The 14,703-nt window shown below is 40.3% G+C and overlaps 1 protein-coding gene across 5 annotated transcripts in view; it reads left to right on the top strand.

Annotated features, from left to right (window-relative positions):
• The window catches only part of SLC44A1 (solute carrier family 44 member 1), a 193,557-nt gene that overhangs the window by 79,283 nt on the left and 99,571 nt on the right, over nucleotides 1-14,703 (top strand). For all 5 annotated transcript variants that reach the window (XM_025433237.3, XM_049116336.1, XM_049116338.1 and 2 more), the window contains one exon: nucleotides 12,403-12,539. In XM_025433237.3, the coding sequence (XP_025289022.1) occupies nucleotides 12,403-12,539 (137 nt within the window). The remainder of the gene's footprint in view (nucleotides 1-12,402; nucleotides 12,540-14,703) is intronic.

Genomic DNA, 14,703 nt, shown 5'->3' on the forward strand with positions numbered 1-14,703 from the left:
AAAGTTAGGATTTAACATATGAAATGTGGGGGCATACATTCTGACTATAGCACTTACTGATCTTCTGATTTTTAAATATTGGCAATTAATGTATTGGCCAAACAAAACCGGAAGGGTGGAAAGATTACTCGTTGTCTAATTAGTGATTGTGTAGGTTAGAGCAGAACAAAAAGGAATTTTGCCATTCAAAAAGTATGTTAACAAGACCACTTGAACGCAGGTTAGTAACAGTGATAGAAACACAATAGAAATATCAGAAATAAATTGATAGCAGCATATGAGAAATCAAAATCAAATAAAATAAAAACTAATAGCAATTGGTGTTTAACAAAAGACATTGTTGGATGATAGTATGAAGGAAGCTATATCTAGAGCTATTTTAATCTCACACCATGCAAAATAAATTTTAGATGAGTTAAATATTGTAAAACAAATATTATACTTACTTTTGTTATGGAGAGGAAACCATTTATATATTATTGAAGCATTAAAGGAGTAAAGTAGAACCAAGGTGGGTATGTTTGATTGTTAAAAAATTTGATTCTCTGATATAAAGAGAAAAGCAGTACCTTGAGAACAGCGTTTGTAGTTTTTCTATGATCAGTAAGATTCTTCCTGTAATTGGAGATATATCTGTAAGGGTAGATGCAGTAGATAGATTACCAACAATGGTTTACATTTTCACCAAGGATGATTTACACTGGAGAAAATAACATTAATATGTGTGACCTAAAGATCTTCATTTGGTAAATGAAGTTAATAATAAACACCCTATTTCCTAGGGTGTTTTGGAGGTATAAATACAATAAATGATGTATGCTTCTTAGCACACTGCCTGGAACCATAGATGTTAAACTCTTATTTATTATAATCATTTTCATTATTATTATTTTCCAAAGCAGGTTTCAAAGTTACTTATCAAAGCTTCTTCCCTTTTTAACCCAGATGGCTAAAATAGCAGTTTTCCCCAAGTTTACATTTGTGGAGTTTACAAAGTACTTTCACATATTGTCTCATTGATTCTCACTCTAGCCCTGGGAACTCTGAATTTCTTCTCAGTGGGGGCTTTCAGGATTCACTCTTCGGAGTCACAGCTTGGTTTTTGGTCATCACCCTTTATTGCTCCACCTATAACATCAATTCAAACTAATTCAAGAACTCCCCACTCTGACCATAGCCTTCTCTCCTTCCTGCTTGTCTGTTTTTCTTTGCCTACTGGAGCCATTCTCTGACCTTTAGTTCTTTGACTCCAGTACCTTCTCCTAACTGCTTTTCTTTCTTTTGTCCTTATTTTCTGTTATAATTTTTCATGCTGTTGTGATCATATCTAGTGCCTGTTTCTGCCTTATTCTGTCCTTCTCAAAGACTAAGAAGTCTATGACAGGCAGAGGATTTAAATGGACATTTCTTCAAAGAAGTGAGGTTGAGGGGTGCCTGGGTGGCTCAGATGGTTAAGCATCTGCCTTTGGTTCAGGTTACGATCTCAGGGTCCTGGGATCAAGCCCCACCTTAGGCTCCCTGCTGGACCTCTCCCTCTCCCTCTGCCTGCCACTCCCCCTGCTTGTACTTTCTGTCAAATAAATAAATAAAATCTTTAGAAATAATTTTTTTTTAAAGAAGAGAGGTTGAATGGCCAATAAGCACATAAAAAGATGTTCAACATCAAGGAAATGCAAATCAGAATCACAATGAGTTACTACTTCACATCCACTAGAATAGTTAATGGTAAAAAAAAAAAAAAAAAAAGACAGTTGCAAGTGTTGGCAAGGATGTGGAAAAATCAGATTCCTCATATATTGCTGGTCTTCTGAACATTAAATGAAGCACCTGCTATGGAGAAGTCTGGCAGTTCCTCAAAATAATAAATACAGAGTTACCATGTGACCCAGCAATTCTACTCATTACTTATATTCATAAAAGCATGCATCCATACAAAGGCTTGTATATAGATGTTCATAGCAGCATTATTCCAAATAGCCGAGAAAGGAAAACAACACAAATGTGTACCAACTGATGAATGAATAAACAAAATGTGTTTTCTCTGTACAACATAATATTCAGCCATAAAGAAGAAGTACCAAAAAAAAAAAAAAGTACCACCGATATATGCTATAACATGGATGCGACTTGAAGACCCCATGCTAACTAGAAGAAGACTGTTACGAAGGACCATTTATTCTATGATACTATTTATATGAACTCTCCAGAACAGATAAATCTGTAGGGATAGAGAACATATTCGTGGTTGCCTGGGGCTAGGGGTTAGAAAGTGGGGGGATGGGGAATGGCTGTTAACAGGTATGAGATTTCTTTTGAGGGTAATGAAATGTTATAGAAATAGATTGTGGTGATGGATAAACAACTCTGTAAAATATACTTAAAAATATTTAATTGAACTGAGTTGTACAAAACTTTGAACTATACAGTTTATAGGAAAATTTCATGGCATGTGAGTTATAGCTCAATAAAACTGTTAAACTAAAAAGAAAAATAAATCTCTGGTCATTGACTCTTAGCACATATTATTTCTCAGCCTGAGTGCTGGAAGAAGTTGATTTTGAGAATACCCCCCGTGACTGTGTAGTATTGCCATTGAACTTGGGGTTAGGGATGTTATTCCAGTTGACTAGATTAAATAGAGAGCTTTTCTCTCTTACAGGTCTTGTGGATTATTTTTAAGAGGTATTTTAGGGGAACCTGGCCGGCCTAGTTGGTGGAGTATGTGACTCTTGATCTCAGGGTTGTGAGTTTGGGCCCCACACTGGGCGTAGAGATTACTTAAAAATAAATCTCTTAAAAATTTAATTTGCTTTTTTTTTTTTTTTTCTGGCTTCAGCTTAGTGTGAGGAACACAATTTACTGTCTAGCTCTTGGTTATCATTCTGATGATTATCTTTTCCTTTATAGTATATGCATAAGGAGCCGACAGACGCTTAGCTAAATAATAGAATCATTTTTTTCCCCATGCCGTTTCAGGTCCATGCCTTTGTTTTGTCTCTTTGTTCATCTTACTTTACTCTTAGTTTTAATCTCTTTGGGAGGCTTTGACAATCTGATAAAAATTATAAGAAATCTCTCTTCAGAAAACTGCATGTGAATTTGTGCACCAAATTTTGCTTATAATTTCAAGGGGGCCACAAAAAAATTTTTCAAGAGGATCACAGGTTTCACCTAGGATTAGAATCTCAACTCTGGGGGCACCTGGGTGGCTCAGTCAATTAAGCATCTCCCTTTAGCTCAGGTCATTATCCCAGGATCCTGGGATTAAGCCCCACACTGGGCTCCCTGCTCAGGGGAGAGCCTGTGTTTCCCTCTCCCTCTGCTTGGTCTTGCTCACTCTACTCAAATAAATACATAAAATTAAAAAAAAAAATCTCTGCACACTCACTTTGGTGATCTCATATACTCCTGGGGGTGAGGTTATCATTTATATGCTGGTAATTCCACAGTCTTTATCTTTTGTCCAGATTTTTGTGCCAAAACATTCCAACCAACTGTCCAGGTCTCTACTTGGACATTCCACAGACACTTTGGACTCACACTATCTACAGTTAGAACATGATCTTCTCCCTCCAAACTCTACCTCTCCTCCTGAGATGAGTGTCTGATTGAACAGAACAGGCGTCCAAACCACAGTGCCCTGGCTACTCTAGTCTAAACCACATCATTCTTAATTTCTTCCATTCTTAATTTTGTCCACAAATGAGCATCGTGCTTAATTTCTTCCTTTCCCTCCACATATAATCAATCATCAGGTTTCTTAATTGTGTTAATTCTGTGTTTCCAAAATTTCATTTTTGTTCCCATTCCCATCCTAGTCGAAGTCATCCTCTCGGTAGAGATTCAGTCTTTTTACTTTCTCTCTTGCCCGCCTTTAATTCATTCCCCACATGACAGCTGGTGAACCCTCAGTGGCTCTCCAGTGTCGTTAGGTTGAATTCCCAAGTTTCTGACCTCTTTGCCACCATCTACGAGGCCTGTGTGAAGCAGCTCCAGCTGACCTGTTTGGCCACTGGTTCTTCACCACAGTCCGGTTTTCATTTTCTCTGTTATGCCACGCTGTCTCTCCCTTTCATGTCTTTGCATGTTCTCTTCCTTCCCTGTTTCTGCCTCCGTTCCCCCACACCTTGCAAATTCATTACTCAGTCTTTAGGTCCTGGCTTTAGGTTTCCCTTCTTCTGGACACCTGTCCATTCATAGAGCCCTTTGGAGGCATTCACTTATCCTTCTTCCTCTGCGATAGCATTTGTACACTTTTGTAATTACCTCCCTACTCTCTCTGGACTCAATGCTGGGAAGGGAGACACTGTTTATGTTGGTCTTATTTATCATGGCATCGCTAGTGTGTATTTAGCCCTGTACCTGGCAGAGGTGTTCAATATATTTCTGTTGAATGAATAAGAGTATTTCCTTCTACCTAAACTATCTTCTTCCTTACCTTCTCTCTACCCTCTGCTCTGCTTGGCAAAATCTTACACAGTTAAGGTCCATTGATTAACTCAACAAATACGTTAGGAACTCCTTTATTCCAGGCACTGTTTTCAGCACTGGAGATAATAATGATGAATGAGACAGCGAATATTTCTGCCTTTTGGGAGCTGATAGTCTATGGATGGAGACAGATAATAAACAGATAAATAAGTAAAATAGAGAGTGTGTGAGTATAAGTGCTAAGGAGAAACAGAAGGCAGGAAAGATGCATGATGCACATTTTAGAGAGGTGGCTGCCCCACCTTCATGGAGACTTGAAGCACATGAGGCTACCAATAGCTGTGCTGCTCTCTGGAGAAAGAACACCCCAGGCAGATAGAAGGGCAGAGGTGTCTAGGCACGAGTGAGCTGGAAGAGAGGAACAGAAAGGAGACCTGTGGGAGGTGAGGTCAGAGAGGTAAACATCTCAGAGTGTTTCTGTCTTAATCTGATCCCTGGGCTTCCTCCACAGTTGGAAGCTGTTTTCAGCTCTCAATGCTGTGAATTTACCAGAAACGAGAAGAAAGTTTCCCTTCTTAGCAGTTATCTGTGAATCAAGGGCTACAGAAGTGCTTGCGTAGAGGGCTGCCAGGTTGGTGAGGTACGTGCCAAGGCACTTCTTTAACAGGTGATACCCCTGGGGACGTTTTTTTGCCTCTTCCTCAATGACATTGGGGGGCGGGCAGTGGGAAAGTAGGGCATCGCCGTCGTCAACCTCGCAGGTCGGGTCGCCCACAGTTCACCTCCGCCCTTTGTTTCTGTTCCTTTGTCTGTGTTCTTGCCATCGTGGGGGCATCGTGAACATCCTACAGTTCTCTCAGCCACTGTCTAGAGTGACAGTTTTGAAGATAAATCACTGCTTTCAACTTGTTTCTCTTTCTCCGCATGGCTTTGTTCCAGAAAGTAGAGGGCCAACGGGGGTTTCAGTTAATTATGTGTTGGGTTAGTGTGTGTTGAGTTAGTTTGGGTTTTTTATGGACTTCCATATGCAGACTCCAGTTGCTCTGCCCTTGTGGAACACAGCACTTCAGGGTGGGTCTCCCCTGGGATGCTGGCACCCCACACAGGAAGTGAGAGGCCTCCTCTGGACACAGCCCCACTGCGGGTGGGGCAGAGATCCAGGGCTCTCTGAAGTCTATATTTAGCGATGGGAGAAGCCTCTGCTAGGCTGTTGTGTCCTTCCTTTTGGTGCGATTCACTAATGGCAGCGTGCTCTGTGGATAGGGGCTGCAAATTGTAAATTGATAGGTGGTAATAATTGGAAAAATGATCAGACTCCGTTTCTCTTCTCCTCTGGGGGGAAACATGCGTCAGGAATCACTAACGCAGAGGGCGACGGGCAGAGGGATTTTTCAGCCAGCGTTCCAGCTCTAGTGCTGCAGTGCTTCCGTCCTGATTAGAGAGGAGAGAATCCAAATTTGGCAGGAGGTGGCCAGTAGACTAGTATCTGTTTGCCACTTTTTGCTCCAAAAAGCCCTGCCGCAGAGTTGCCATGGCAGCCGGAGAGGATTTAATGGCAAAGGCTCAGCTCGGGGAGCAGCGCCGCTGGTGGCCCCAGCCTTCCCCTCCCCGGCCGTCAACCCCAGGGCCTGTGACCCCAGGGTATCCGTGTGCCGTGGCTGCTGAGAGCACACGCGTGATGCCCTGGGGCTGGAGGGGCCTTCAGATTCCAAGGGTGGCCACTTCTGTCTCCTGTTTCCCCTTGGGCGTAGCCCTCTGAAGTCCCATCCTGCAGTCCACCTTATCAAATCATTTGCAGTTCCTTAAATATGCTCTTTCATGCTCCTGTACTTTTATACATGCAGTTTCCTCTGCCTAGAATGCTCCCCTCCCCAACTGTCTGGAAAATTCCTACTCATTTTCAAAATGTGGCTTAGATACTGCCTCTTGCTCCATAGTGCTTCTTCTAACCCCTCATGCTCCGTGCAGAATTACGCAGTTTCCTCTGCCATCTCAGCCTTGCTACGTATCACCTGATTTGGAAATTACTGTATTTTTGTTTCTTCTCTAGACTGTAAGTTATTTGCATTTAAGAACTGTTATTTTTTTTAAATGAATTTCGTATCCCCAGGCCTAGCCCACAAGTAGTAAACACTTCATAGTGTTTGTTGAGGGAATGAAGTGTTTCCACATCATCCTACGTCCTTCTTATCCTGGGAGCGTTGCATGCCACGTAAAGGACCGACTGTGTCGTGTCTGGCTAGGGTTTCATCTGCTCTCAGGCTCCAGAAGGTTGAGCCGATCTAATTGGTCTGTAACTCATTCACCTTTTATTTATTTATTTATTTCCACTTTCCATTTTGAATCGGAGGGGCGCTGGTGGAAAGAGCCACCCTTGGGATCCTGTCCCCCCAGGGTTCAAGTCAGTGTGGCCTTCGGTTACTTGACCGGCTTGTAAATCTCAGTTCCCTCTTGTTGAATTAGGATGGGTGAGGATAGTGCCTATGATGCTCTATGGCCCCGAAGTAAATTCTTGGTAAATCTTAGGTTCTCTCCTTTGCCCTATCTTCCTTGAAGAACATGAAAGCAAACTAGAAGTTTAAATAGTTTGCACCATCTCTAGCATCCTTATCTGCATTGGGTTGCTCAGTGTCCACTCCCTTGCCCTGAGCACAGCTGGAGAAATCGCCTCTTTCTATGTCTCTTGTCTCTTTTCCCGAACTTCCATGCTTGCTTGTTTTTGTCTTTGGTGTATCTGTCCCCATGAGTTTACTCTGTCCTGCCATACCCTGTATTTCAAGAATTTCAATTTAAAGTGAATTTTCCATTTCTCACCTTCAGCGGTTCCCAGGACTATATCTCGACTCTAATACATGTTCCCACGCCTTACCTGCCGTTCTCTGTAATGTTTGCCTTACAGTTCAGTGTTCAGCATTTTTCACCATTCCTGTAACTAAAGTTCAAAACTCTCTTAGGTTGCTTTGTAGTGCTCTTTGCAAATGTGTCCTTCTCGATACCACATGATACTGCTGCATGCCTGTCATACTTGCCAATGCCTGTAGGTGTCTGGGCTGTCGGTTTGTGAATGTGTTTTTCTCTTGTTGCATCTCTTCCTACTTTCATTCCCACTTTTGGTATTTTATTCATTATTGCTCCTCTATAGAATATGAGCTAATATGAGCTAAAGAAATTTTTAAGTTGTTAGTAGGTCTAGCAAAGACTCCTTGAGATAGCAATGAAAATTGGCTTTTCGGGGCAGCCTGGGTGGCTCAGTGGTTTAGCGCCACCTTCAGCCCAGGGTATGATCCTGGGGGCCCAAGATCGAGTCCCACATCAGGCTCCCTGCATAGAGTCTGCTTCTCCCTCTGCCTGTGTCTGTGCTCTCTCTCAATCTGTGTCTCTCACGAATAAATAAATAAAATCTTTAAAAAAAATTGGCTTTTCACTCCAGTTTATTGGTTATCTGTGACAGTGGTTCTCCACCTTGAAAGGATGGGGCAGAGGAGCCAGGGCGTGTAATCATGAATCCATGGGCTCCAGCCCCTTCCCAACCATTTATTTACCCAGTGGCAGAGTCCAAGAAGACTGTTTAGGAAACCTTTTTAGTATGTTTTATAGCCTCCTATCTGGTGTCTTTGCTCTCTCAGTTAAAAAAACCCCAACTTATCGGTAGATTTGTTAGTTAAAATAATCGGGTTTGCCAATGTCATGCTTATTTGAGAGTTAGTTATTTGTTTCATTTCCCAAAAAATGAAATTGGCAAATACAGTTCATTTTGTTTGAAATGAAAACTGAAACTAATGTAAGGATTTATTTACCTGGCTAATGGCATTTTTAAATCAAAAGGCAAGAAGGTGCAATTTTAATGAATCATAAATTTGTCTATTTGACACATACACTTTTCCTACTCAAATATTCGGTTAAATGCCATTCAGTTAAAATTTAATTACTTACGAACATGTTGCCATGGATTGAATGAACTTCAGGATGCTGGAAACAATATTAAATGTTAATACAGAACAGTTACAATGATTTATTATTTTGTAGGAAATATTTTGGGAATAGAGCAGGTTGGACACGGCGTGAAACACCAAATCAGAAGGACTAAGTTTAAATTCATGCTCTGGCATCTACTAGCTCACTTGGGTCATGTAGTTAGTCCCTAGGGCCTCAGTTTTATCCTCTGTGGAATGGCAATAGCCTCTAGCTCTTAAAATTGTTGTGAGGATCAAATAAAGTCATGAATGTGACAGTTCCTAGGACCCAGACATCCAGTAAGTGTTAATAGAATCAGAATCTCGCCCGGCTAGCCTAGTCAGTAGAGCATGAGTCTCTTAGAATTGGACTCTAAGGCCTATAAATCATTTTAAATGTTGTGTGTATGCACATACATATGTTGTGTGTATGTGCATTTTAATATGTGGAGTGTGTAAGGAATTAAAGGCATGTATTCATAGACTGTGGAGGTGGGAGACTGTTTTGCATATAATGGTGTATATATGTGCAAGTGATTTTATTTCCTGAGGATATCGTTTAAGATCATCTTCTGTTGAAGTAAATTCTTCCATACCATACATACAGGCTGAAGAATGAGTGGTGTTAATTTTATAGTGTTATAGACATGCTAGAGTTCTTCTCTGCCTGCTGTGTTATTTTATACCTTGTGCCAGACCGCTTCTAGAGGGCTACTTAATTGTTGTTGTTTTTAAAGTTCATTTATTTATTTTTTAGTAATCTCCACACCCATTGTGGGACTTGAACTCATGGACCCTGAGATCAAAAATCACTTACTCTTCCAACTAAGTCATCCAAGCACCTCAAGGCCTCCTTAGTTCTTATCATGGCTAATGACCTAATGGTCGTGAATACTCCTACACAGATTTTTCTTCCAAATAATGGATAATGTTAGTATAAGAGTCCTGTTGTATGCCCATATCAGAAAGTGCTGAATTTAGTGCCTTACTATCATATGTAAAATTCCTGAAAAGGCAAATAGTTTTCTTAAGGATATAAATCACTGAGTATATACTGCATGTTAGCTGTTTTATGTATAGTATCAGTAACATTAAACTATAAAATAGGTATAAAAAAACTATAAAACTATGCAGTTTTATACATAAGGAAACTGAGGCTCAGAAAGAAGCATATTCCCCAAGGGCAGAGAACTGTTAAGAAAGAGAGCCAGAAAGTAGGCTCAGATTGGTCTGACCCACGCCTGATAGAAGGCTACTGTTCAGTCACTAGGATAAATCAAGAGTGTGCTTTAAGATATATAAGAGATTGCAAATACAGTGAGAACATTTTTGGCCTTGGAGAAGGCAGATTCCTGCAGGACGGTCAGACAAGGTATCTGATCTCAGCAGGTTGTGAAAGGCGATGTCACTGATCCAACAGCAAAGGCCTAGGAGCCTCTGGCCCTCCTTTTTCCCAAGCCTGTTTTCCTATTGTCATGTGATGATTATTATTATTTCTTCTTCTTCTTCTTCTTCTTCTTCTTCTTCTTCTTCTTCTTCTTCCTTCTTTCTTCTTTCTTCTTCCTTCTTCCTTCTTCCTTCTTCTTCCTTCTTCTTCCTTCTTCCTTCTTCTTCCTTCTTCTTCCTTCTTCTTTCTTCTCTTCTTCTTCTTCGATTCTTTATTTATTTATTCATGAGAGACACACACAGAGAGGGGCAGAGACATAGGCAGAAGGAGAAACAGGCTCTATGCAGGGACCCCGATGCGGGACTCAATCCCGGGACCCCAGGACCATGCCCTGAGCCAAAGGCAGACACCTAACCACTGAGCCACCCAGGCGTCCCTGTCATGTAATTTCTGCAGATACTTCTCCAGGCATTGCTCATCACTTAGAACTGTGCATCTAACTCCTCTTCCCACCCCAGTTCCACAGCCCACCTGCCTGCTCCCCACAAAAACAGACAGCAGGATTGTGGTGAGGACTGTGTGATGAGTGAATTAATATGTGTAAAAGGTGTAATACAGCATCTGGCACATAGTAAGTACTCAATAAACCTTGGCTGCCATTATTTTTTATTGTTCTTGTTTATCCTTGGTGGTGCTGGTAAATGATTCCAAGTTTTCATGACACTTCCCACAAGGACCTGTGTGTTCTCTGCCCTGGAGCTGGCTTCGTGCCACGTCCCTTGCCAGATTTCCCAGGCATGGCAAGCTCACTCCCATGCACAGGATCGATGGAGAGAGAGGGAGTAGGGGAGCACTTGTTTCCACACAAAGATGGTCAGAAGGTTTTCTCTGTGTGCTAGTTCCCTGTCATCAGACACAGGAACAGTCTGTGAATTCCACTTCCAAATAACATCTTTCTGCTTGGCTTCTTTCTTTCTTCTTATCTATGTAGAACATTAATGGTATTGGAGTCATGAACATTGTTACAAATTTGGGGTTTTTTTTGTTTGTTTTTAGTTTGGTGGTTTGTAGCTTATCCCTGGCCTTCGTGCTTGAACCTGGCTCCTCTGCAGTATGTGACATGACTGCACCTAAAAAGGCCTCTCAGGTCCTCCTCCCTGTGACATACGCACTTTTGTTTTCTGTTTAATTTTTTTTTTCTGGTATCGTTTTTTATTGTCCATTCCAGCATGTGTATTGACTTGCTTTTCAATTTTCTCACCTAGTTCTTATATTTGGTTATGTTTCCTGATTTGAATCCTATTTTATATAGCAAAGCAACAGAGTTTAACAACGTGGGAAGGCTGTTGGCAGATAGATGATTTCATAAAACTTTCTGCGGACCCAGTAGAATGGAAACCAGCGCACCGGAGGTTCTTTTAACTGCTCTCTTACTTAAAGGCATTCCTACTTGTACCTCCCACACCACTGATCCATGGTAGACCTTGCTTTTCTCAGTTAAGAGTATTTGGCTCTTACTTCCTTTTTGGGTAGATGAGAACATCCACAATCTTTGCCATCTCCTCTACTTTTTAAAAAAAAGATTATTTCATTCATTCATTCATTCATTCATTCATTCATTCATGATAGACACAGAGAGAGAGAGAGGCAGAGACACAGGCAGAGGGAGAAGCAGGCTCCATGCAGGGAGCCTGATGTGGGACTCGATCCTGGGACTCCAGCGTCATATCTTGGGCCGAAGGCAGGCGCTAAACCGCTGAGCCACCCAGGGATCCCTTCTCTTCTACTTTTTAACATTTAAAAAAAAATCTGTTTCAGGGTAATTTCTGACTAATCTTTCCTTTTCCAAAATATAAATGTATAGCATATAAAAGGGATGATTTAAGATTTGGACATTATTTTGTTGATATGTAATGGACCTTTTTAATAAACAATATTTATTATAGTTACCTCTTTTCAAAAGTCATTTACATTTTCTAGAAAATGAGAATTCTGAAAAGTGAAAGAAATTAAAATCACCTTATTCTAACATCCAGAGATGACTGTAGTTAAAATGTTGATGTTTTCCCCTCTAGTCTCCATTCAACTTTATATATTCAATTTTATATAATTTTATAACTCATAACTTTATATATTCAATTTTATATAATTTTATAACTCATTTTTACAATTACATATTCATTAGCAAAAGTTTATGTTTTTATAATTTTACTTTTTATATAATTATATTTTCGTTAGCTAATGTTTATATATAAACTATAATTCATGTTATTCGGCAGTCTTAGGATACTCTAGTAATTTTTAGGCACAAGTTTGACAAAAAATAAAACAAATTAATTATTTAAAAACTAAAATAGATAATTTCTAATTATAAAGTATACATTACAGAAATTTAAATATTAAAAAAAATGCATCATGATAAAAGTCCTCCAGTTCCTCCAGCCCCCATTATTTACAATTAATTAATTAAAAGAAAACTGATTAGATTGGTGAAATGTCTGTTCATCTTTGATAAAATTTGTGAATGAGTATGGAATAGATGTTCTTTGCTTTTAGGCTTAGTCAAATTAGGCAGTGGACCAGAATGTGTTCTTGTGAAATAACATCTCAATATTTTTCTCCATGCTTTAGGTATGTGTTCTTTTTGGATCCATGCAATCTGGACTTGATAAACCGAAAGATCAAGTCTGTAGCACTCTGTGTAACAGCATGTCCAAGACAAGAATTGAAAACCCTAAGTGATGTTCAGAAGTTTGCAGAGATGAATGGTGAGACATGAGGCCATCCAGGTCCTCACGCTGGTCATTTCCTCTCACTGTTGAAAATTGTATTTGCTTTCCAATATAACTAGTGTTAGATCATCAAAGAACCTTAAAAAGGAGAAAGAGAATTGAAAGTGCTTTTGGACTTTCTTGATGAAAAAGATTATAGTCACCTGGGGAGCTTGTTAAAACTCCAGATTCCTAGGCTCCCCCCAGGGAAATTCTGACTGAGTAGGTCTTTGGGTTCTGGAAATTTGTTGTTGTTGTTGTTTTTCTTTTTTATAAATGTCTCAGGTGATTTTGAGTAGCCTCTTTGAGCATTTGGGAATTACTAGAGACTATTCTTTGTGAAATGTTTTTTTTTTCTTTTTGTCTTCCTAAGTATTGATTAAAAGTATTTCAATGAGTATATTTTGTTTTTATTCCTGGATAATCATATATGTCTATTATAAGAAATTTGAAATATTCAGGAAAAGGAAAATGAAGTAAAAACCAAAATTCTACCATCTTCGAATTATGTTGGTGCATTTTGCTTTTTTAAATTTAACACTGTCTCATAAGCATTTTTCTTTTATTTTTTTATTTTTTTAAAGATTTTATTTATTCATGAGAGACACACAGAGAGAGAGGCACAGGCAGAGGGAGAAACAGGCTCCGTGCAGGGAGCCCGACGTGGGACTTGATCCCAGGTCTCCAGGATCATACCCTGGGCTGAAAGTGGCGCTAAACCGCTGAGCCACCTGGGCTGCCCACATAAGCATTTTTCTAAGAGTAAAGTTTTGCGAAACTTTGAGGTTAAACATAAACGAATTAGTTGAGAAAACATAGTCCATTTCCAGATCTCTGACTCCATTCCCTTGGGTTTCCAATTTCCAGGAGCTGTCCTCACTTCCCTCTGACTTACCTTAGTTCTCTTCAGAGAATTTTGTTTTTAACCTCTCTTCGTGGAGGGCCACAAACTGTTAGCCTGTAGTTTTAAACTTCCATGAGGTTTCATGTTTGCATTTTGTGTGCTGGGATCCTTGGAGCTACCTTCACCCTACCTGAATTGACAAGCTCATTTTGGTTCCTAGGAACAAGGGCTAACTCAGGCATGCATTTGGTACAACTTCTAGCTGGGTGAAGAGACAGCTTAGGAACGTAGCTGCACACACACCTCTACGTGGCTCCAGTTCTTCCCGAGATGTTGGTCTCTGTAGAAGGACCACACGTCCTTCCAGACTGGCAGTATTCTTATCCTAACACTCCATGCCCTCAGCATGAGGTGGTGGGAAGAGAATGAGATTAATGTGACTGGATTCTGATTCTACTGCTGTCACTAACTGGCTCTGTAATGAGGGACAGAAGGTATAGCCTCTGAACTAGATTGTTTCATCTGGGGGAAAAAATGGATTAAAAGCAATACCTCCTTTATAGGTAATTGTGAGGAATAAATGAGATGATGCATGAATTTTTGGCACTTGGTGGGCACTGAATAAAGAGGTACCCACTATCCTTCAAGATCTCATTTTTTAAAAATTTTTATTTATTTATGATAGTCACAGAGAGAGAGAGAGAGAGAGAGAGAGAGAGAGAGGGAGAGACACAGGCAGAGGGAGAAGCAGGCTCCATGCACTGAGAGCCCGATGTGGGATTCGATCCCGGGTCTCCAGGATCGCGCCCTGGGCCAAAGGCAGGCGCTAACCAGCTGTGCCACCCAGGGATCCCTCATTTTTTATTCCCCCAGGATATCCTTACATGTATTGATTTGCTGAGTCTAATAGTGCAACAGTTGGCCCTTTCATTATCAAGTTTCTTAGGGAGGAATGTGTTATCCCTTACAGGCTTTTCTAAAATCTTAGGCAGCGTGAGCATGCACAGTTCACTCTGTGAGGTGGTGGTATTGAGTGATTAAGATTATTGGCTCTAGAACCAGATTATCTGGGTTCAAATGTTGGTCCTACCACTTACTAGCCATGAGACCCAGGGCAAGTTACTTACTGATCTATAGATGCCTCAATTTCTTCATTTATGAAGGAGATAATATTTGTACGAAAACTATTTCATAGGTTGTTATAAGGACCTCATAAGTGAAAAATGCTTAGTAGAGTGTCTGGCAAATAGCAAATTGGTAAAAAAAAAAAAAAAAAAGTGTTGGTTACCCCTGTTACATTACTACTGTTAATGTTCT

The sequence above is a fragment of the Canis lupus genome, chromosome 11, assembly GCF_003254725.2.
Source record: "Canis lupus dingo isolate Sandy chromosome 11, ASM325472v2, whole genome shotgun sequence".
Lineage (NCBI taxonomy): Eukaryota > Metazoa > Chordata > Mammalia > Carnivora > Canidae > Canis > Canis lupus.